Source organism: Zootoca vivipara, chromosome 6 (genome assembly GCF_963506605.1).
Source record: "Zootoca vivipara chromosome 6, rZooViv1.1, whole genome shotgun sequence".
Classification (NCBI taxonomy): domain Eukaryota; kingdom Metazoa; phylum Chordata; class Lepidosauria; order Squamata; family Lacertidae; genus Zootoca; species Zootoca vivipara.
In genome coordinates, this window is record NC_083281.1 from 59,892,802 (window position 1) to 59,916,223 (window position 23,422).

A 23,422-nucleotide genomic window follows, 5' to 3' on the forward strand; every position below is an offset into this window, starting at 1 on the left:
TTCTGGCACAGCCCAAAGATCAATAAGCTACTTAGCGGGAAGTTTGCTGGCGCTGCCTCTCTCTCCTTTCTCCCACTTTGCTTCATTAGAGAAACCTCACTCTGAACCTCGGCACCATCCACACTTTCCGATTTGGCTTCAGCGATTATTAACCTCCATCCCATACTTTTGCCCTTGAGATACGCTTGAAGTAGGGCAAGGATCAGCATCAAGCCCCACTGCGCTGTTGCTAATCGTTCCTTTTAAAAGTACATTTTATGCGATATTATATATGATTGCGATTTAGTGCCTTTATAATACAAGTAAGAAAGCCATAATGCGCAAATTTCCAGAGCGGTAGCTACATTAGTGTCCTGTAGCAGAAACACTCAGAGCTTTGTGGCACCTTTAAGATGACTATCTTTAACTCTTGAGAATGGTTCCCTGCCTCACTGAAGGTGTTAATATAATCATTTCAGCAATTATCACTGCTGTTGTAAAAGGTTACAAGTGTGCCTGTTTAACAGATATTTAAGCTTTAATTATCACTGGCTGTAATTTTTGCATCTCATTGCCATTCAGCTCCTGCCCTGCCGTTTTCTCCTTTGTATACCTGCCAACTAAGATGTCATTTCATGTCTCTGACAAAGTGGTCTCGAGTCCGCAAAACCTTATGCTGTAATAAATTTGTCAGCTTTTAAGGTGCCCAAGACTCTTTTGATTATAATACAGAAGCAGTGGGTGATAACTATTAGTCTGGAATCTGGTTTTTCCTCACACACATATATTTATATAAAGCATGTTTATTTACCATGGTTTATTCTGTATATTAATGATACCTGAACTGGTGGTGACTAGCCAGGGAAAGAGCTCTTGGAGTCATGGGAGATATGAAAATGTTGGCTCTGTGTATTGCAATTGAAAGTAGAAAAGGGCAACCAAAATGCTCAAGGGGCTAGAGCAGCTCCCGTATGAGGAACATTTGGGACTTCTTAGTTTAGAGAAAAGGTGAGTAAGTGGAAATTACGCATGGCATGGAGAAAGTGGACAGGGAAAACTTTTTCTCCCCCTCTCATAACAGTAAAATTCATAGACACCCAGCGAAGCAACATGTTGGACGATTCAGGACAGACAAAAGAAAGTACTTCACACAATATATAGTCAAACTATGGAACTCACTCCTGCAGGAGGCAGTGATTGCCACCAACTTGGATGGCTTTAAAAGAGGATTTGACACACTTTCATGGAAGATAAGCCCATGATAGGGCTATACTCTGCCTCTGATCACAGAGACAGTACAGTACAGGCAACCGCCCTCCCCCATTTATGCACATTCAATATGTGTGTGACTACACACATGGACATCACATCGAACCCAGAAGTCACCCGGAAATGTCACATAAAGGGGCAGAATGGAGCTGGGACAGCAAAGGGTGTTTGCAGGACTTTTCAGTGGTGTTTCAAATATAAGCGATTTCACTGGCACGTGCGGTGCCTCGGAAGTAGTAGTAGTACTTAGTAGTAGTAGTAATAGTATTACTACTAATAATAATAATAATATTTATCCCTTCCCATCTGGCTGGGTTGCTCCAGCCACTCTGAGCGGCTTCCAACACATATAAAACATAATAAAGCATAACCCAGAACATTTGTGATATGAAAAGGTACAGGATTTCAGCAGGTAGTCACTAGTCATTCCCCAATTGGAAATGGAGTGGTATGACTGCTATGGAACTTTTGCAAACAGCATGACATATAACTGCCCTGGCCCCAGTACGATTGTGAGCGCAAATTATTGTGAAGGCAAAATCACATTAAAAAGGACATCTGGAGGGGCACTCTAATTTTATCAGCATTGAGGCGCAGGAAAGGGTTAATCCCCCTTTCTTCTTTGTTGCTCAGCTCTGGATATTTCATCTTGCTTTGTTCACTGGGATGCATATTTCATAGGCTGTAGCTTCCCAGCTGGCAGGAGCTTGCAAACTCTTGGAGCATAGCGGGTATTGTCTGTCTGTTTGTTTGTTTATTTTTAAAGCCGCCCCCCCCAACTCCGCCACCACTCTCCCCCTCCCCTTAAAAAAGGGAAAGAAAAGAAGCGCTTGCTTAGATCCAAGAGCCGAACTCTGAGCCTTGGCAGTGGGGCGCTGTCAGCAGATAAAACGGGCTCTGCAGCTGCACAGAAATGCCACGTCTCCTAACTGGGAGATTTTTTGAGAGTGAGCAGTTTTGTTGCTACAGGGGCTTCAGGAGGAGAGGAAGCAACATGTGACTAGATGAGTGGTGGAGCACACTCTTCCCGACTTTAATTCATGTCATCTCCCATTTTTAAAAAGAAGAAGAAGAAAGGGCCGTGTAGCAGGTGACACCAAAGGCCTCTCTCTACCCGAGCCCCCGGAGAGCTGCTATCAGTCAGAACAGACTGCACTGGGCTTTGATCAGGGCTGGGGAACCTGTGGCCATCCAGATGTTGCAGGAGCATGACTCTCATTATCCCTCACGACTAGCTGTGGAAGTTGGAGTCCATGTGGGGTGCAGGACCACACGTTATTCCTCCCCCCCCAACTGAGATGCACAAATAGTCTGACCTTACTTCCTACGCAATTGGAGGTGCTAGGATTGAACCAGTGGGATGTAGTGGTTAGAGTATTGGACTAGGACTAGGGAGACCCAGGTTCAAATCCCCACTCAGCCATGACGCTCCCTTGGGTAAGTCGCACACTCTCAGGATAACCTACCTCACAGGGCTGTTGTTAGGATAGAACAGGGAAGGGGGGGGAACAGTGCATGCCCCCTTGAGCTTCTGGGGGGGGAAAGGTGGAGTATAATTATAATATTTAATAAATAAAGTCTGGGGCCTTCTGCATGCAAGGCAGGTGCTCTAACTATGGTCCCTCTGGGAAACCGTGTCCTTCCAAAGAGCCCAAGTCTGCCACACCTCTTATTGGACTCCTGCACCCCCCACCCCCACCCCCCACCCCAAGGCCAATGCAAAGGGATGCACCGAGAAGCATCTCGAAGAGCTGCGCTGGAGCTGGATTAAATATTTAGCAAATTGTGAGTGCAGGTAATGTTTCCTTTCCAGTGGTGAGCTGGTTAGAAAGATTAGCAAAGTAGACTTTTCCCCCCAATGAAAGGCTGCTGCATTCTGCATTACTCAGCAGGTGGCATTTCCCTGCAGGGGTGGATGGAGGAGAGAGTAGCAGCAGGCTGGTCCAGAGCCAAAACTTGGCATTGTGCCCTCTGGGAGAGCCCATTTTCTGTGGGACTGGTGGTTTTGTGGATGCTAAGAAGGAGACACCACAAATGATGCAGAAGGGTATCGTCTTTTTCATTGGCATAGGCCATTAGTTTTTCCAGTGTGTTTTTAGTGTATGGTTTCATTCTGCTAACCCGCTCTGCTGTTTTATTGGGGTGCTGTTGTATTTGGGATTTATTTATTTATTTTGTATGTTCATTCATGGCAGGGATTTTGAATCATAAGAAGTAGAAAGTACATTTGCGGTCGCCTAATCCAACCCCCTGCTCAGTGAAGGGTCTGCTACACAGGATGCAACTATAGCACCCCTGACAGGTAGCTTGTCCAACCTCTGCTTTAAATATTTCCTGCAAAGGAGAACTCACCACCTCCTGAGGTAGGCAGTTCCACTGTCAAACAGCTCTTATCATTAGGGCTTAAAAAAAAAAACTAATGTTTGATTCTGCTTCCACTACAATTTTCCACTCAGCTGCTCTTGTTCTCTGGAGCAACAGGGAACAGGCCTGTTTCATCCTCTGCCCTTCACATATTTGAAGATGGCTGTTTATCTTCTCTTCTCTTCTTTCTAGGACCATTTGCTGTGTTGGGTTGCCTGTTTTTACCTTTTATAAGCCACTTGGTGATTCAGTGTGTGTGTGTGTGTGTGTGTGTTTTTAAGCAGAAAAGTAGAGTATAAATAAATAAAGGATAGACTGGCATAAGAATAGGCAGGCTTTTGAATTCCCAGTATGACAGTTCCTCTTCTGATCTCTCTCATCTCCGAGGCATGCCTGTGAATTAAAATTAATCACCTCTTTAAAACAGAATAGACAATGATTTAAACCATGCATGGGAATTTCTGGGTCATTCCAACTGCCTCCAATTCCCCACTTGTGAGCACTGAATGTCTTGAGGGATGCAAATTGGTTCAGTTTCACGAGCAAAAAAATGGGTTTTGGACTCTCTGCTTTTAGATTTGTGTGTGTGTATGTATGTACAGTGTGTATTGCATAACAGATTCTTTACCCATGCAAATAAAATCATTATTGATGATTTACAGATTGCGCCAACTATTTAGGATCTTTCTCCTCTATGCTTCCTTTATCCTCCTCCTCTTCTCATTTCGATTTCTCCCTTCATTTAAAAAAAATAAAATGTGAAACCTACCAAAATGAAAAGCGAATTGATTGCATTATTCCAAACCTCCTTTATGAAAAGTTACCGTTGCAAAGCCAGATGTGAAATGTGGCTGTTGCAGATTACAGTCTGGGCTCTGGGTGACTTTTTTCTTCCCTCTTCTCCTCCTCCTTGGTGTTGTCTCCCCAAGGAGCTGAAATCTGCCTTCTCTCCAGCAGGAGGGAAATGGCGCTGCCTTGCAATTGCCTTCTGTAGCCTCTGCTGCAGGACACGCAGCTTGTAGCAGAGATAATGCCGCTTGTGTGGAAAGGGGGCTTATGGGGGAATTTTTAATTACAAATGGGTATGAGGGACCAGGTTGCCTAGGAGATGGGTAATGTGCTGCTGAGCGTTTTACTACTAGCAAATCTGCCAGAATAGACGATTAAAAGTTTATTGCTTTATCTGATGCCTGGATTGGTGGCCTTGTGAAAAACAAGCCCCTTTGCTCTTAGCTCACCCCTTGCAGAGCCACAGCAGGATGCCGCTGGCCAAGTGGCGCTTGTGCCCCAGGGCACAGGTGAGGTGTGTTTATTGCAGAAGGCAAAAGGAGGCTGGCTGCCTCTGCCGTCCTCTGCTACTACTCCCTGTGGGGAGCTGGCAAGCGAGGGTCCCGTTTCTGCCAGCTTGTGTTAGTATGACTGGTTTCCCCATCATTCTGTTGAGGCGAGGAAGCCGTGTGGCGAGGCAAAGGCAGGTTAAAGGCAGTGTCCTGAATTAACAGGGAAGCTATCCAGCAAAAAGTCATGTTGGAATGCAGGTGGCTGGGCAGAAGAAGGTGTCACACCAGCAACAGCCAGGCAGCAAGTGACCAATTTCTTCACCTACCTGCCCAGTCACACCCATCCTGTTGTGGAATAACAGCAGTATCCTGATCTCCAGAGTACGCGTTGATTGGTTGCTGCTTCGTTTTTCTGCATAGGCCTGATGCCGACAGATGAGGTGGGCAAGAACAGGTCCTGACGCAGGCAAATGGTTCTCCTTTTGGACAGAAGGTTGAACTAAATGACTTCTGTGGGCAGCATCCTCTGGACGACAACTCTTGTTCAAGGCACGCACAAGAATATAAGAAGAGTCCTGCTGGGTCAGGACCGAATGCCCATCTAGTCCAGTGTCTTGCTTCCCACAGGGACCAACTCGATCCCTCTGGGGAATCTCCCAGCAGGGCATGAAGGCAATAGCCCTCTTCCACTGTGGCAACTGGTATTAAGGGGAACTTGGAAGTTCCACACAGCCATCCCACGAGTGGTGAGTGCCAACAGAAATGAATCCAAAATGGGGCCAACTAGAAGGAGGTGCCAACTTGCTTGGGAGAACTATTGAAGTTTGCAGAAGTACAAAAATTACTTTTAAAAAAAACAAAGCATTTTAGAGGGTTCCCCCCCCCAAAAAAAAAAACCAGTCCAAGAAGGACTGAGCAGCCAAGGAATGTTGAGTGTCTATTTACAAAGAAAGACGTCCTAGAAGAGGCCGTGGCTGGCTGGAACCTAGAAGGAGAGCACTGCTCTTAGTCATGAGAGGTGAGGACCTGCAACCCAAATATTGCAGCATATCTTCCTCCCATTAATAAGACTTTCTGCCCATGAATTTGTCTAAACCATCTGACCTAGTGGTAGCCATAACATTTTGGGCCTGTGAATTCCATAAATAGATCGCACACAGTTTTAAGAATGTGGACATTTGCAGTGGTGGTGGTGGTGCCTTGTGGTTTGCCACTGGTGAGCCCTTGGCTAATGTGGATTTAACCTCTCTCCTGGTCAGCTCCACCCTCCATCCTTGGCATCAGTAGCATATACCAAATGTTATGCGCCCAACTGCCTGTGTCTGTTCCACAGCCTGGCAGGTGCTGTATGGCCAGTGTCACGTGGCCATGTCAAACCAGGAGGGGGGGGGGCGCCGACTAAGAGCTCCCTACTGTTTTTTTCGCTCTGATTAGAAATTATTTATTCAGATTTCTGATTTTTTGTTAAGCAAATGGATTAATAAAATGACTCATTTATGCAGACGGCACAAGCAGAAATGATTTTCTCCTGCTTAACTCCCCACACCCCCACCAAGAAGAAACTTCCTAGTATTCCTTAAGTACTTTGATTCAGGTAATCATTTAATTGCAAATATAAACCAGCAGTGCAAACCCTTTGCATTTTTAACCAGTGCCAGGCGGTGATGATGGTGGGAGTGGGAATATGCCATTCTGGAAGTGCTTCTTTAAAATTTAAATTTTATTGCTTTTTCTGCGTGCCGCCGCCGGTGATCTTGGAGAGCACAGCTGGTACGTTTACAACCACGTCCCACTAGGAAGATTAGCATTTAAAAAAAAAACTTTTTGCTGCCTTTTCTTGCTCTTTGCAGGGAATGCTGGTGCCCATGCATGGTGCCTAAGCTTGACTCTCCTCTAGAGCAAGGGCACAATCCGATTGGGAGCATCTCCTGTGTAAGCAAATGGCATAAGTTCCCATGGTGCCATGAATTTTCAAGGGACTCTCGTGGATTTCAAAGGGGCTTGCACAGGAGATGTGCCCAACATGTTACGTCCAAGGACAGTAAGTGATCTTGACTATCTAAATTTCATGATATGCAGTCTATTTCGACTCTCCCACCTCAGCACAGGGCTTTTTACCTGGCAACTGGCAGCATCTCCCAACCAGAGGAGTTCCCAGAGGCCATGGTCTGCTGAATATACAAATTTCCTTGGTGGTGGATCTGAAAGTCTCCTCTAGCGTTCTCTTTCCAGTAATGGTCAACATGAAGCAGGACACAAAGGGCTTCCCTTTGATTTGTCTCCATCATTTGTTGCCCAGAAGAGGTATGCTTCAATCTTTAATGAGAACTGCCTGAAATAATGTTAGAAGAACCCTCCTGGATGAGACTGAAGGTCTCAGGTAGTTGAGCATCCTCTTTCACGCAGTGGACAAACAGGTGCCTCCAGGATGCTCACAAGCAGGACACAAGAGCAATAGCCGTCTCCTGCTGTCAGCCCACACTGCTGGATGTACATCAGAGTGCCATATAGGCATCACAGCTAATAGTTATTTGATTTGATTACATTTATATCTCACTTTTTCCTCCAAGGAGCTTGCCTAGTTGCTTCTGATATCTGGAATCCCAAGGTGTACTTCCTCGGTGCACAGACTTTCCATTTAATTATTGCTGCTGATGGATACAGCAGTGTCAGCACGCAAATGCAGAGCATCTGGTGGCTGGTGAATGGGTGTGTTAGCCAAGGCCTCAGGCAAAGGGCCATAGCTCAGTGATAGAGCATCTGCTTGAGAACCCGGACTGAAATCCTGGAGAACCTCTGCCAGTCAGTGTGGACTAGCACTCAGTAAGCTAGATAGACCAATGAAATGACTTGGCATGAGTTCACCTGTTCCTTGAGTGGCATGAATAATAGAATCGTAGAGTTGGAAGGGACCTGAAGCATCATCTGGTCCAACCCACCTGCAATGCAGGATCTCCACTAAAGCAGCCCTGACAGATGCCCGTCCAACCTCTGTTTAAAAACCTCCAATAAGGAGAGTCTACCACTTTCCAATGGAGTCTGTTCCACTGTAACTTACAAGAATATTTGGCTCATGCAAATGTTCCATTTAGACATAGACATCCTGTAAAACAAGTGAAGACCATAACATTGCTGGGCCAGAGCAAAGGTTGTCTAGCCAAGTCCTTTGCCTCTAGCAGCACTAATGTCCATCTCCAGTTCCTCTGCTGCAGTTTTTTCAGGGCAGCAGGCTTTAGGGCTATCCTGGAACTCACCCGTAAACAACTGAGCCTTGCCTGGGGAAAGTATCAGAGAAAAGCTCTCACCTCTCTACTAGCCACCTTGGCTGCCTGCTAATAGAGAGGTAAAATTGAAGCATTGAAAATATGCATTTTATAATCACCCGGATTTATTCCTTCAGAGAGTTTATTACAACCTTTTTATTTTCATGCGTGGCAAATGTAATCTTATCTGGCGCGCCGGCTGGCCTAGCTCAGCTTGCTGAATCCGTTTTGCGGCGGAAAGCTATCAAACGCCAGTCTTCCAGGGCACACCGTGTCTGCATGTTAAAGTTGCTTGAACGCATTAAAGCAGCTGAAACGTGCATTAAAATATGGCACTTGGAGAATAGGATATCTATGCAATTAGCCATCTGATGCTTTCAACAGCTGCTTGTAAGTTAGATCCGGTGTATCAACAAAAGGGTACCTTGGAGATTTTGAAGAAGAAAAGAAAGCGAGCTGACTGGCTGCAGAAGAAGCCCTCCATTGGGAACTTCAAGGGGTTGTGGTTGTTGTTGTTGTTTTCAAGGGATGTCAAGTTTGTGGGTGTGCCATATATGCACAAGCATCTTGAACCTCCATTTTAAACCCCCCGGTCTTTCTGCCTCTCCCCCACCCCACCCCCTGCCACCGCCTCTAGTGTTCAGGCATTGCAAGCTGATAGTGCCAAACTGGTCCACATGTTCCCAGGCACTGGGGAGCACAGCTACGAACCCTGCGAGTTCAAGAAGCAAAATCCTATTAAGATAACGTCACGGGTTTTCTGTTTTACTGTTTGCAAGCCAGCTGTAGTATCGCAAAATGGCACAACAGGGAGGTGCCTGCTGCCAAGGAGCCGTGCTGTAGATAAGATTCGGGAGGGGAGCATTGAGCCTCTGCTAGAATCCAAGTTCAGGTGATAAGGAATTTGGAACCCATCCAGCCTTTTGATTCAGACAAGCAGGGGTCCACAAACTCTGCTGAAACTCCCTTTTGCCCACCTGGCTGGGGAATTGAGCTGCTGCTACCACTATCCCCACACCATATTCCCAGGGCATAGGACATGCTGCATTAAAATGAAAATGAAAGGGTCAGCTTGTTCTGCTCACTGCAGTCCAAGATGACACATTATGTAGGTCAGCAGCAGTTGGGTCGTTCTATTTCCTGAAACTCCAGGAGAGCTGGGGAAGGCAGGATCTGAAGCCTGGTCACCTCCTGCAGACATCAGCCCTGTCATGAAGAGACAGCAGTCTGGGACTTGGCTATCCACATCCGGACGCTGACCTGCCATCTTTGCTCTAGGTATTGTGAAGCAGGATAGGTCTGAGAAGGCTGCAGTTGCTCCGTCATGCAGGTGCCTTGGGAGGGTCAGGATCTCCTTGCTTCATTGCTAGAGTGCAGCTGTTTTGGGTTGGTGGGTGCAAGCAACTTGTGCTAGCAGTGGAGTACATGGCATCTCTCTTTCCCCAGGTGACCCCAGGTTTGGACGACAAAGAAGGGGAGCTCTTTGTGAAGGGGCCTACGGTATTTCTGGAATACTGGAACAGACCTAAGGAGACCAGGGATGCCTTCACTCCTGACGGCTGGTTTAAAACAGGTACCTTTGCATGCAAAAGATCCTAGATTCAATCCCTTACAGCACCTCCAGTTAAAAAGGTCAGGTAGCCAGTGATGGAACAGTCCCTGCTGTAACTGAGACCTTGGAGAGCCACTGCCAGCCAGAGAGATGAGATGGACAGAGTAACTGACCTGACATAAGACTACTAACTACCGTACATTTTTTATAGGACCCCCAAGCAGGGCCGGTGCTAGGGCTTTTTGCACCCTAGGCAAAATCACCTTCTGGCGCCCCCCCCCCCAGCACATGCGTCATGACGCATGCGTCATACCCCACGCACAACGCCGCTGACGCCCCTGCGTCCCCTCCATAGGCGGGAGGAGCGCAAGCCAAAAGGAGAGCTCAGCCCCCTCCCGCCTGTGGAGGGGGCGCTGTGAGCTCCTCAGCGGCTGCAGTGAGTGAGCAGCAGCGGCAGCACCCATAGCTGAAGGCTTCAGCTACGGGCGCTGCCACCACCGCTCGCTCTCTCCACCGCTGAGGAGCTCACAGCCTCCCCTCCATAGGCAGGAGGAGCGCGAGCGTGCGCCGTGGGAGGGCGGCGGTGGCGCGGGGGTTTTGCGGGGCAGGCTGGCCAGCGCCCCCTCCATTTACACGCCCTAGGCAACTGCCTAGTCCGCCTAAATGGACGCACCAGCCCTGCCCCCAAGTGAGAGAGTCTTAGTGCGGTTGCCCCGTGGCAAGACTCCTCCATATTGGTTCACGGCACAAGACTATGGGAAAGATCTTCAGCCCTGGTTTGTTTGGCTGGGAACCAGGAACTGATGCAGCACTTGCGCCTGGCTGCTGCTCGGGCAAAGTTACTGGACCAGTGTTAGTAATATTGATTCATTAATACAGGAGTAGACATTGTGGTGTCCTCCATCTCCAACAGCCCCAGCCAGTGTCACTAATGGTCAGGGATGATGGGAGTTGTAATTCAGCAACATCTGCAGGGCACCGTGTTAGCTAAGCATAAATTAATATATCATTTATATCTCTTGTATGCAAATAACTCTGGACTTGGCTAACTCAATTTGCCCTTGCAACAAGTCAAGAGTAGCATAGTTCCCATTCGGTGTCCACTTACCTTTCCTGTTCCATGTTGAGCAGGGATTCGAACCCAAGCCCTGTTGGGACCTCCTTGTGTTCTGTCTGCAGCAGTAATGTGGTTAAGTGGTGCTTTGCTCATAGGGTTCAGTCAAGGATTCTCTGCTGATCATATGAACCCCTGGCTGAATTGAGTCTCAGGAACTGAAATTCCCATCCCTGATGGGGACACCATACAGTTGTGCCCTAAAAATGGAATGGTTCCTTCTGCTAGCTCCATCCCTCAGCAGGGGAACCTGTTAAGAGTTACATTTTGGCCTCTGAAGCCTCTTGACCCAAAACCGTCTTGTTTTTGGCTCTTTCCCATTCCTGTTACTAGTGACAGTGTAAGTGTGTACACATGGGACATTTGCTCTCTCTTTGTTCAGCCCTGGTTGTCATTAATCTTGTAGGCTGCAGAAAGCTTGGGTGTCTGGTTAATTTCATTCCCGCCACTCAGTCTATTCCCACCCCTGCCCAGGTCTTTGTTTGCACACAGGGGGCACTTCCTTTCTGTATCGCTGCTTGTTTAATGTAATTTGGGCTGAGAAGGAATGTGAGAGGAAGACAACTATCATGCAGCATGGCACCAAATAAAATGAGCTGCAAACCATCAATGCCCCCAGTTCAAATCTCATCACTGTGATAATTTGCTGAGTGTTCTAGATCAAGCGTCTGTCAGCATCTCATCTGCAGTATCAGAATAATACACTGGCCTACCATGCAGGCCTGTTGTATGGATTACAGCAGGATAACATATGTGAAGCACTTTGGACAGTAAAATGCTATATAATAATAATAATAACAACAACAACAACAACAACAACAACAACAACAACAACAACATCATTAATAACTGACTTGAATGCTTCAACCTGACTTTCTGGTGCCTTCTCTGTGACTTTACTGTGTGTGTTCTATTCATTTTGTGGTTGGTTGGTTGGTTGGTTGTGACTTGAATGAGAGCTGCAGTTTGGCAAGTTTTGCTCATGCCGCAGTCCTCCTGTGAGCAGCGAGATTTTGCGGCTTGATGTCAGTGGGCAATGCAGCATTGTGGGGCAATCCATTTAAAAAAGAAAAAAAGAACGAAAGGATTTTTAAAAAGTTGACCCTCCTGATGAATATTTCAGATGCAAACGAATGGCATGCATTAATTATTGTAAAGAGATGTCTTTAGGAGAAAATGATTTTGAAATTCAGTTTAATTTCATTGTAATGCATTGCAAACAGGAAGGGAGTATGTGTGTTTAATTGGCTCTCGGGGGTATGGCCTGGAAGATGCCATGCCTTTGTCACAGACCATTAGCGATACAGACTGCATAATGAGAAACTACAATCAGCTCACAGCTGCTGGCTCCTACGGGGAGAGAATGATATTAAATGGAAATCAGTATAAATTAAACTTAACCCTTTCGCTGGGCAAATTTTAACTTCCAAGCAAGAAATGCTGGCAGCGGGGTGGTGGTGGGAGAAAATGACAGCTCTTCTGAATTAGAGGCAAGTTGGAGAAGCCTCAGAAGCCACCCTCCGTCCTACCACTGTTAATCTCATTTGACAGAGAGTGATGGCATTTTGATTGTTTCCCTCTGGTTGCACCCCACCTTCCCCTCCCTCCAATCCTCCTGTCCCCTTTTGGATCCTTTAGGGAAAAAATACGGTAGGCAACATATTTCCAGAGCTGACACCTCTTGATCCATAGTGAGATGCAGGTTTGCAGGTGAGACTGCCTTGTTAGCTATTCAGAAAACTATGTATTTTGTATGTAGGCACATATGATGCACAGGGGCACAGGAAGGAATATAGGGAAGCTGTCTTTTAACTGAGCCAGGCCATTGGTCCATTAAGCTCAGTATTGTTTACACAGGCTGGCAGCCAATCTCCTGGATTTCAGACAGGAGCTTTCCTCAGCCCTACCTGGAGATGCCAGGGATTTACCCTGGGGCCTTTTCCATGTAAAGCATGTATCACAGTCCTTTGGTACACAAATGCTTCACCGAGAAGAGACCAGCTCTTCAGACTGAAAGGCAGAACTCTTACGAGTCCTACTGAGCTCCCCACTTGTATTCTGCAGTTTTAGCAGATACCGTCCTTGTGCCTTGAAACTTGATCCCTGTAGCAATGAGGTCTACAAACTTTTTTTTTAAAGAAATCGAGCGAATGCTGAGATACTCAGAAGGTTGGATTCTGCTGTTGTGCTGTGGGTGCACAGAGCATACCCAGCCATACACAAAAGACTGAGCAGCAGCATGCTCTTCCTCTTCTATTGTTATGAATCCCATAGAGGTACCTACTCCAAAGCATTTTGTAGCAGCAGCAAAAATGACGGTTACTAAGTGAGTTCTAGAGGAAGCATTTGAATGAGTTAAACAGAGTTAATTACTGCCATGGTGTTCCAAAGAATGCAAATGAAGCATATTATAACTGCAACAAGGGCATTTACTGACACAGCTCTATCATGGCTTGGGGAAAATACCTTAAAATCCTACTTGCCAGCATTAGAGTCTTAACTGCTCGTGCAACCAGGCACTCAGGATTTTTCCAGTCCTAGTCACATAGGTATAAAGAGAAAAGATAGAGAAAGGCAGCAGTGAACAAGGGAAGGAACTATTACCTACCCCAATTTAAAGGCAACCTGGGCCCCCAGACTCAGTTCCAACCTTAGGTCTGAATGCGGCCACTTATGTCCCCCCTTCCCATCCTGGGCATGGGGCCCAATGTGGCAAGGCTGCTGCTGAGGTATTATTCAAGGGCATGTGGAACCTGGCCCTCAATTGGGGTGGGAGCACAACTGGAGCAAAGTAAACCTGGCGATGGTGTGCTGCTCTGCCTCTAATAACTTCTGAGCCATAATTGAGCATTCTGCTTATTGCTAATGACAATCCTAGAAACCAGCAGGTCAGCAAATGAAGAATAATCGCTAGCAGAGAAAGCACATGCAGATTCTAACACGCTGCACTTGGTGATGGATTGAGCCACATTAAGATGGAGCTCCAAAGTTCTAGGCAGGTAGGGTAACTGAAGTCTGTAAGGGTCAGAAAAAAAGAGCTAGAGGTGGGAACAAATGCCCCATGGATATAATGGAGGGCTGTTAATGGTGTGTGTCTTTGTGTACTTATTTATGAAAGGAAATAATGCAGCTGGCCTTGGCTCTCCTTGCAACTGTTTAGGCTCTTACCTACATAAAGAAGCATCTTCTTCTGCGTCTTGACATGCCAGTAAACAATCCCACATATGATGGGCTAAAAACTTATGGTTGCCTAGCTGTGTGTGAACAAGACCCTCCCTGTCATTGGCTGAGCTTCCGTGGTGTCATGAAATGTTCACTAACACTCTGACTTATCCATGGAATGATGACAAACTGCGTGTTCCTGTGAGGGATGTGAAAGGTCACTTTGGTGCAGATAGACCTTTATACATGAGCCCCATAAAATGCAATAAATGCAGTCCACAACACCAAGACCACTGTTCTCCACAAGAAGAAGTGACCCAGGTGAATTCAGTGCAAGTAGTCACAAAACCACTCAAGCAGTTACAGGCAGCGTTCTAAAGCTCACAAAGAGTACGGTACTTCCTAAATTGCAAAGTGCTACAAAATGGTGGGGTGAAAAGCAGCACTCCTTGTGCATTAGCATCATGTCTACGGTTTCTTGAATCCCAACTGTTGCTTTTGTGTTCTCCCAATACCTTGAAATAAGGACATAGTCCGCCAGGAGCTTTTCCTGCTGTAACTCTGTGGAAGTGAATATAAGAGCGCAGAGTGGCTACACTAGTTTGGTTGAAAGATGGGCTTTCATCTTGAGTGTCTATGTGCATCCCCCTCCCACTGTGCAAAGGATTTCTCCCAAAGGAAAAGCACGCTGTGCAGCATGAGTGGCAGGGAGAGGCAAGATCATAGAGCTATGTTCTCCCCGAGGATAGCCTAGCTCCATTCACATTTGCCCACACGTCTAGGAAAGTAGAACCTGGGAGTATTTGGTGAGATTTATTTTCAATTACAGGTTGAGGCAGAGACATGAAATAGTGCCGACTTTGAAAGTGGTGCATAAATCCTGCAAGCAAATCCATGTATATCAGCTCCATATAATAAGACTTTATTGATTGCTATATTGTATCTGTCAGAATAAAACTCCCTTAATGCCTGCATCAGGGCCAGGAAGATAGAGGCCTTGGCTGGTAACGGAATCTGATTCAAGAATCAATGCAGTTTGATTAATATGTTGTTAAGAAAGTAAGAGTTATTTAACTTGTTTGACGTGGGCTTTAAACCGATGACTCATTTCTATTAAGCTCCCCTGCTTTTGAGCTGTGCAGACAACATAAATGCAATCAATGTTGCTCTTTTGCAAGTAACCAAATCCTGTATTTTGGTATTCAGAGCTTATATTACAGTTCCTTTTACGGAAGTCCCAGTCTCTACCTTTCAAATGCATTTCTTTTGGTTCAAAATAAATATTTGCATATCCTAAGCTTCCAGGGCTGGCCCAAGACATCTTGCAGCCTGAGGCAAAGGATAAGATGGTGCATGCACACACAGGGGAGTTGACCGGACTAGTGGTTGAATCTTGCCTGAACACAGGTGATGGGACAACATTGTCCATGATACCTGAGGGTAGCAAGATAGTTTAAGGGGCCCAGGTGTAAGCAGCAGGTTATACAGGTTGTATAACACACAGTGATCTGTCTTCCAGTCAGGGGGATACAGTCCCGCCCGCTGCCCAGCTTCTGCAGCAGTTGCCTCTCTCTGCCTAATAGTGGGGCTGCCCGGCAAGTTTCTGCAAATGCATTGTGCACCACACAGAACAGACTGCTTGATTTCACCATTCTGAGAATCTTAATTGTTGTTTCTAAGTAGCGAAGGCACCCAGAGGATGTGAGAATTTCTTCCCTGCTATTTCTGCAGAGTTTTCTGCTTTTCTACCCAACAGTCTCAGACTTTTTACAGAGCACCTTGAATATCATTGTTTTAGGGATCGCAGCTGTAAATCAGACACATTTTGGAGTGTGGGTTGCAGTATGGATGATTCCATTGTTTAGGTAGGATGCAGGTCTGTTGCTTTTCACATTTCCCCAAATTTGGATGCTGCCCGCGGCTGGTGGAATGTGACCACAATTGAGAGAATACAAAAAAGGGGGCAGTGGGGGATTTTCAAATCATGAACATGGCACTAATGTGCAATGATAGTTATTTTTAAATCTAACATTTCTTAACACTTTGCAGTTCAGGAACTACTAAAGCAAACAGCTGTCACTGTATTTCCTCATGAGCCTCAGAATATATTTTCACAGCAGATAATTGCCCCTTCACCTATGGAAAGTAAATCTGGTAGAGTCCACATAATTATCTGCACCTGTGGAACTACTTGGCAGTATCCACTTCAATCATTGATGGATTTCCTTCTGGCAGGTCAAGTTTTAAAATGTTTGGACCCTTGAAGGCAACCGACCAGGACTTCTAGCGGTCTGAGGGCAGAATGCCAGTGCTCTGCTAAACTCCTGGCCCTCCCCCAATGGCTCATAGAAGAAGGATAAATTATGCAAGATTTGCAGATGTGCCTGATTTGCAGAATCCATTCAGGTGTAGAATAGATGTCACATTGGCACAGAATTTCAATCTGTTCTGTGGTTAGCCCTGAAGGTTCTGTTCATTCCCCTGTGAGTCCTTTTGACCTTCAACCCTAAGAGGATAGAAGACCAAAAAAACCCAAAAACACCCCTTCACTTGAGCTTGGCTGGTCTTGTTCTGTTCCCTTCAATGCCAGCTAGCACAGAGAAGGTTAAGCAGATGGCACGCTGCAATACTACACTGAGTTGGCAGTGGCTTTTTCTGGCTCTTTCCAATCCCCAGAGAGAAGCAGGTGTTCCCCACTCCAGGGTGGGCATTTGTTTCCATTCATGGGCGTTCACACCTGAGATAGAAATCACTTGCGCCTGTTCGGCACAAGCTATAAATAGGAACATGTCTAATTAAAATCCTAGCATGCAATATTTTCCCCATGTTTGTTTACATTGTCTCTCCCAGTCATAAATTCGATTAATACTATTTTTTGTTTTAAATTATTGCTTAATTATGAGCTCCTGCAAGTGTTGCATATGACTTATCAGCAGGGTAAGCCCGCTGCATGAAATACACATGCCCAAGGCTGGGAAGAGGGAGAGTTTTCTAGTAAGCAGAGGTTAAGATCCAGAGAGTGGCCTGGTGGGATGATGTGATTAACTCAGATGGACTGGGAAGATCTGCTTAGCCTTGACCTCTAGGATTATGTCTCTTTTGACATATCCTTGCCTATAGATGGTCCCCTAACTTAATTAGCTCCAGCAGCAAGGCACTGTACTCTAGCTTTGCCCAGGGATGGGAACATCTGGCTTAGGGGTCATGTGCAGACCTCGACTTAATTTCCTGTTGGTTGTGGAGGAGGGACAGGAATGGGGGGGCGGGTTGTCCACCACTGGCTCTGCCCCTGTCCATCACTGGCACACAGTCCCCAATAGATTTCTCACAAGGGAATATGATAGGAGCAAATCAGGAATACCATTACGGGGCCGATAACACTACCAGGGCTTCCTCAGTTCCACAGGAAGGACGTCACTGCCTTGGATTCTCAGAAGCCATTTCTAAATGCCCAAATCTATATACCGTACATAAAAATGTAAAATGTTCATGTTTGTTAACTTCCACTTTTCTCCGAAACTGCTTGACCGATTGCGTTCAAATTTGGACACAACATTACATTCCAATATGTGAGTTTCCATAACCTTAGATTATACAGATGTCAAACCTGTCACAGGTAAAAACATGAATTTGTCTTTAAAAAACATAGCACCCTCCAGTGGATGTCAAAGGAACAGATGCCATATCCTTTTGTGTAGCAATAGCGCCATAATCCCGCCCCTCCTCCTCCTCCTACCTCCCCATCGAGGCCTCTCCATAATTGCATGCCGTCAAGAGCCAGGCCAGGCCCCACAGGCCCCACCCCTGACAGAGCCGACGCCCCAAGAGCCAAGTCTCCCCGGAGGCCGCGCCGCCAATGGAGCCGACGTCCTGTGAACCAGGCCGGCCCCAGAGGATGCACCGCCGCTGGAGCCACTGCCCTGAGAGCCATGCCAACCCGACAGGCCCCACAGACAACGGAGCCGATGCCCCGAGACCCACACTGCCATGGCAGGCCCCACCACCAACGGAGCCGATGCCCCGAGAACCAATCCGGCCATACAGGCCGTATACTTTCTCTTAACTTTCACTACAATTTCTCACACTGAGCTACAGCAATGTGTGGCCGGGTACACCTAGTACTATACATACATAAATACATAAGAGACCACCAGTCCGGGTTCCATCTCTGGCATTTCTGAGTAGGGCTGGGAATGTTTCCTGCCTGAGACCCAGGAGAGATGCTGCCAGTCAGTGTATACAGTATGCACTGAGGTGCATCAATGGTCTGACTGAATATAAGGCAGCTCCCTACATTCCTAAATAGGACATTAAAGATGGACATTCCCTGGGCAAATCTGTATTTGACCTTATAGCTGCTGTACTTCAATTAAAAGAAACTCTGAGACCGTTGAAATGAGCAGCTGCAAAATTGGAATTCACTGAATAATTTTATCCAGTCTCTCAGGATAGTATGGGTAGTTACTGCACAAAGAAAATGTAATTGTCCCTCATTTACTGTTCAAACTTTGATGCACTAGCAAGCATAAATTTATGTTTAGATTGTGCATTATATTTACGTTTTCAAATGCCAGCTATCAGAATATATGGTCTTCTCTCTCCAACTTAGGTTATAACCAGCTATGCCATAACCTCAGCTGTTCTTTTCCAAGCAATGGCCGCAGCAGCATGGGGATTCTGACCCAAGCAGGAGTTCATGGCAGGGTCAGACAGGGCAAAGCAGTGCAAAGTTCTGGTTTCAAAAAGGCAGGGTCAAAGTAGAATCATAGAGTTGGAAGAGACCACAAGAGCCATACAGTCCAACCCCCTGCCAAGCAGGAAACACCATCAAAGCATTCTTGACATATGGCTGTCAAGCCTCTGCTTAAAGACCTCCAAAAAAGGAGACTCCACCACACTTCTTGGCAGCAAATTCCACTGTCGAACAGCTCTTACTGTCAGGAAGTTCTTCCTAATGTTTAGGTGGAATCTTCTTTCTTGAAGTTTGAATCCATTGCTCCATGTCCACTTCTCTGGAGCAGCAGAAACAAGATAGTAGAAAAGATGAAACAGAGTCCCAGGTTCTAGTAATAGAAGCAAGGTATATTCACATATATTTGGCGTGGGGGACCATTCACCTTCGAGAACTATAACTCCCATCATCCCTTGTCATTGGCCATTCTTGCTGGAACTAATGGGAGTTGTACTTTTGAAGGGCTAAAGGTTCTCCACATTAGAAGGAAATCAGCAAGATGCAAATAGCACTTTGGACAGCTCCACTAAGCGCTTAGGTCAGGGGTCTGCAACCTGCGGCTCCGGAGCCGCATGTGGCTCTTTTACACCTTTGCTGTGGCTCCGGAGCGGATACGAGGAGAGGCGGCGTCCGAGCCATGCGCCGCCTGAGCCATGCGTGGCACCCGCCACGCTCGCCAGACACTCACGCGGTGCCCGCCGCCGCCGGAGCACACAGCTGCGGCGGCGCGCTGTGCGCCTGCGCCCCGCACGGCGCCCGCCGGAGTCCACAACTCCGCTGTGCGCATGCGCTGTGCAAAAAGGACGCAAGGTGACGTTAGCAGCCCGGGGAGCGTGGTCAGCCCCCTCCCTGCATCAGCCCCTCCCCGCCGCATTTCTGCAGCCAATAGGCTCACGGGGGGCGGGGGCGGAGTTATTTATTTTTTAAAACGGGCGCGCTTCTTCCCGCCCAGCAGCAGAAAAGGCTTGCGGGCTCGTAGCGCGTGTTTGCTGCTGCTGCTCCTGCCTGCAGCCTCCTGCCGGCCTGGTCAGGAGATTGAGCTAGATGTATTAATCAATGGGTTGATTCAATATGAGGAAATTTTATAAGTTCACTTGATGGGAGCAACACACATGAAACCATACAGGTGTCCTAATAAGGGAGTCAGAGTATTGCCCATTCCCAGTAATCAAGGCAGCCCAAACTCAAAGTTATTTTATAATGACGATGATGACATTGGGCCCTCATTATTAATTTTTATTTACATCAGGCACTGATTATGATTTATGGTACACTGGGGCCCTGATTAATTTTCTATGGCATTTTGGGGCATTGATTATTGGGCATAGCACATTTTGCTATGGGGCCCTCTGATTTCTAATTACGTCCCTGTTTTGCGGCTCCCAGTTTATTTTTTTCCTTCGGAAACGGGTCCAAGTGGCTCTTTTTGTCTTAAAGGTTGCAGACCCCTGGCTTAGGTAGTTGACACATAGAAGCAACTCAAATTTTGTTTCAGCAACAGGCAACCCCAAAAGAAACACACATTAAACACAGCTCCATCTCCAGCTGTGCCTTTGTGAGAGGAGTCTCTTCAGTTAAAGGGACCTGTTGTCGTTTAGTCGTTTAGTCGTGTCCGACTCTTCGTGACCCCATGGACCATAGCAAGCCAGACACTCCTGTCTTGCACTGCCTCCCGCAGTTTGGTCAAACTCCTGTTCATAGCTTCGAGAACACTGTCCAACCATCTTGTCCTCTGTCGTCCCCTTCTCCTAGTGCCCTCAATCTTTCCCAACATCAGGGTCTTTTCCAGGGAGTCTTCTCTTCTCATGAAGTGGCCAAAGTATTGGAGCCTCAGGTTCAGGATCTGTCCTTCCAGTGAGCACTCAGGGCTGATTTCCTTCAGAATGGATAGGTTTGATCTTCTTGCAGTCCATGGGACTCTCAAGAGTCTCCTCCAGCACCATAAAGGGACCTAGCCTGCTTTAACGCCTGTTGACTCCAGCCACACAGAGGTGACCATGATTCTACTGAGGGTACTGTCCTGGAGTCAGAGAAAGGCAGTGGAATCTACTCGAGCCAGAAAGGCACTGGTGCAATGGGCTGCTTTTGTGCCAGCAATTCTAGGGTAGTAGAAGGTGATAGTTCAGGGGCTGGCTCTGAAGATGTTTCACTCTTCCATGCAGAAACTTCCTCTCAATCCATAGTATTCTGGAGTCATGAGACAGCCGTACACGTTGAGTTCCATTCATACATCTGATAAAGGTTTTCTTTCTTTTTTTCACTTTCTCTGTTATTTCATGTAGCACACTCACATCTTCAAGGCTTGGCAGGTTGGTTGGCAAGTGCCCACTGTGGCTCAGAGGTAGTGGTGGGAATGTCCCCAGGCTGAAACTCTTGGAAAGCACTGTAAAGAATATTGAGCTGACTCTGTAGCAGGCAACATCCTATGATGATCCTCCTCTTCCTTGTATGTAAGGAAAAACAGCATCCCAAAAATGGAGGTGGGGTGGAATCTGATAAAAAATAATATCACAGTATCCAGGGCTTTGTTTTCTCACTTTTTAAAGCTTTCATTCCCTCTCCCTCTCCTCTCCACACTGCCTTCTGTCACCCCAGTGTCTGGAAGCAGTGACTTTGTTTGCAACCTCCCCAGTTCAAGGCCAAATGCCTTGTAAGCAGTTAGCCTTTTATTTAACTCAGTGTTTTGCCCAGCCAGCTGATAAGGACATATGAAAGAAGAAGAAGAAGCCTCTGACTTCTAAGGGCTTCCAATTCCTTCCCACTCTGTAATCCTGGGCAGATAACATCATTGGGAGTGATAGCCCCAGGCTCTTTGCTTTCAACAGAAGCCTCCCTGTGGGCTTCACTCAAGACAATTGAGAACATATTTACTCAGAACTAATGGCATTGTGATGGAAGCAAAAATGGGGGGAGGAGGGAGGGTGGCTGCAGCGCTTTGCTTACAGTGGTTGGTGACGAAAGCTTCTCTATTTTTAAATAAAAGGGCTACTTGGACACCTTTTGCAGGGAATCCTCTGCACCACTGCCACTGTGCCCACCTGCTGCTACCTTGGTGGACTATTTAACAACCCTGCTCATTCACGAGACACAACGGGAAGGTCACTGCATGGGCGTAGGGGGGAGAGAGTTATTGCTTGCTTTAGCTAGATGTGTAATTGATCCCGGAGCTGTTCTGCAAAGGGCAGGAGCGGAGCAAAGGGGTTTTAACTCCAGCATCTTGGTTATTGCAATTATTTTTGCCAAGCTTCAGCCTCTCAAGCTGCTGAGTGGCATGGCAGACTCTCTTTTTTCCTTTTCACCATCTGCAGGGATGCCTATGAATACTTAAATGCTAATGTGAGAGAAAGTAGAAAAAGGGAAGGAAGGAAGGAAGTTAGGAAGTTTCCTATTTATGGTGACCTGTTTTTTTCTCTAGAAATTCCACAGCACCTTGACGGCAGTTGACAGGGAGGAACATTTTTATTTCATAATACAAGAACTCAGGGTCACGCAATGAAATCAGATGACTGGAGCTTCAGGATTGCCCAAAATAATCTGCACCCCAGAGTACATTGCATAATTAACTTATGGAAATCACTGCCACAAAGTGTGGTCTTGTCCACTGGCTTAGGTGCCTCTGAAGGGAATTAGACAAATTAATAGAGGATGGATCTCTTGGTGGCTGTTAGTCATCATAAGGGGGACATGCAACAGAATGTTTCAGTGTGAAGTACTCCTTTTCAGCATGCTAGTCAGCCAGCCATGTCTTCTTTTAGAATAGTCCATTCCATTCCACCTCTTTGCTTGTTTTCAGTCTTCCTTTCCTTCAGTTCTAAAAGTCAGCCAGCATTCCATGGCCTCTGTGTATGTTCAGGCCTGGGCTGTTTTGGGTCTCCTACCCACCTCTCCTTAGAGACCCCCACCGCCCCAAAAAATGTACTTCTGTAAATCCTTTTGTGCTTGTATGGTGCTATCTTGACTGCATAAGGCTCTGCTTTCAGAGAATGAGTTCGCCATGTGGAACCATGTTTAGAGGCAGTATGCTGCTGGGGAGCAACAGCTGGTCTGAAGAGAGGGCTAGGTGCCTCTATGGGTGGATATGGCTTAACTGGGGGGGGGGGTGAAATATTCTGCCCTACAGCTAAGAGACAAATCACCTAGGAGGGTTGGGTAGTTGGCAGTTCAGTCAGCTCTGGCTTAAGAATAAATATAAAAATTTTACTATTTATACCCCGCCCATCTGGCTGGGTTTCCTCAACCGCTCTTGGCAGTACTCAGCAGAATAGTAAAAACACCGTAAACATTAAAAACTTCCCTAAATAGGGCTGCCTTCAGATGTCTTCTAAAAGTCAGATAGTTGCTTATCTGTAGGGAGGATGTTCCACAGGGAGGGCGCCACTACTGAGAAGGTCCTCTGCCTGGTTTCCTGTAACTTCACTTCTCGCAGTGAGGGAACCCACAGAAGACCGTCGGAGGAGGATCTCAGTGTCTGGGCTAAACAATGGGGTGCATTAAACACCCAGTGCAGGTACAGCCCATTGGAGGCCCATCCTTTTAGGATACCAGATTTGCACCTTATCCAATTTTAAGGCCTGCAATCTACACACACCCCAGAGATTTCTGCACGTTCCAGTGACTGATCTGTCCTTTCTGCCTGCAGGGAGAAGTAACAACAGAGCCAGTATGATCTGCACAACAAGGAATCAAGGCTCTGGCACATTATTAAAA

The 23,422-nt window shown here is 46.7% G+C and overlaps 1 protein-coding gene across 8 annotated transcripts in view; it reads left to right on the forward strand.

Moving 5' to 3' along the window:
* The window catches only part of ACSF3 (acyl-CoA synthetase family member 3), a 68,477-nt gene that overhangs the window by 30,465 nt on the left and 14,590 nt on the right, over nt 1–23,422 (forward strand). For 6 of the 8 annotated variants that reach the window (XM_035118956.2, XM_035118954.2, XM_035118957.2 and 3 more), the window contains one exon: nt 9,602–9,728. The exons of the other annotated variants lie outside the window; for them this stretch is intronic. In XM_035118956.2, coding sequence (XP_034974847.2) covers nt 9,602–9,728 — 127 coding nt within the window. The remainder of the gene's footprint in view (nt 1–9,601; nt 9,729–23,422) is intronic. 8 annotated transcript variants of the gene reach the window in all.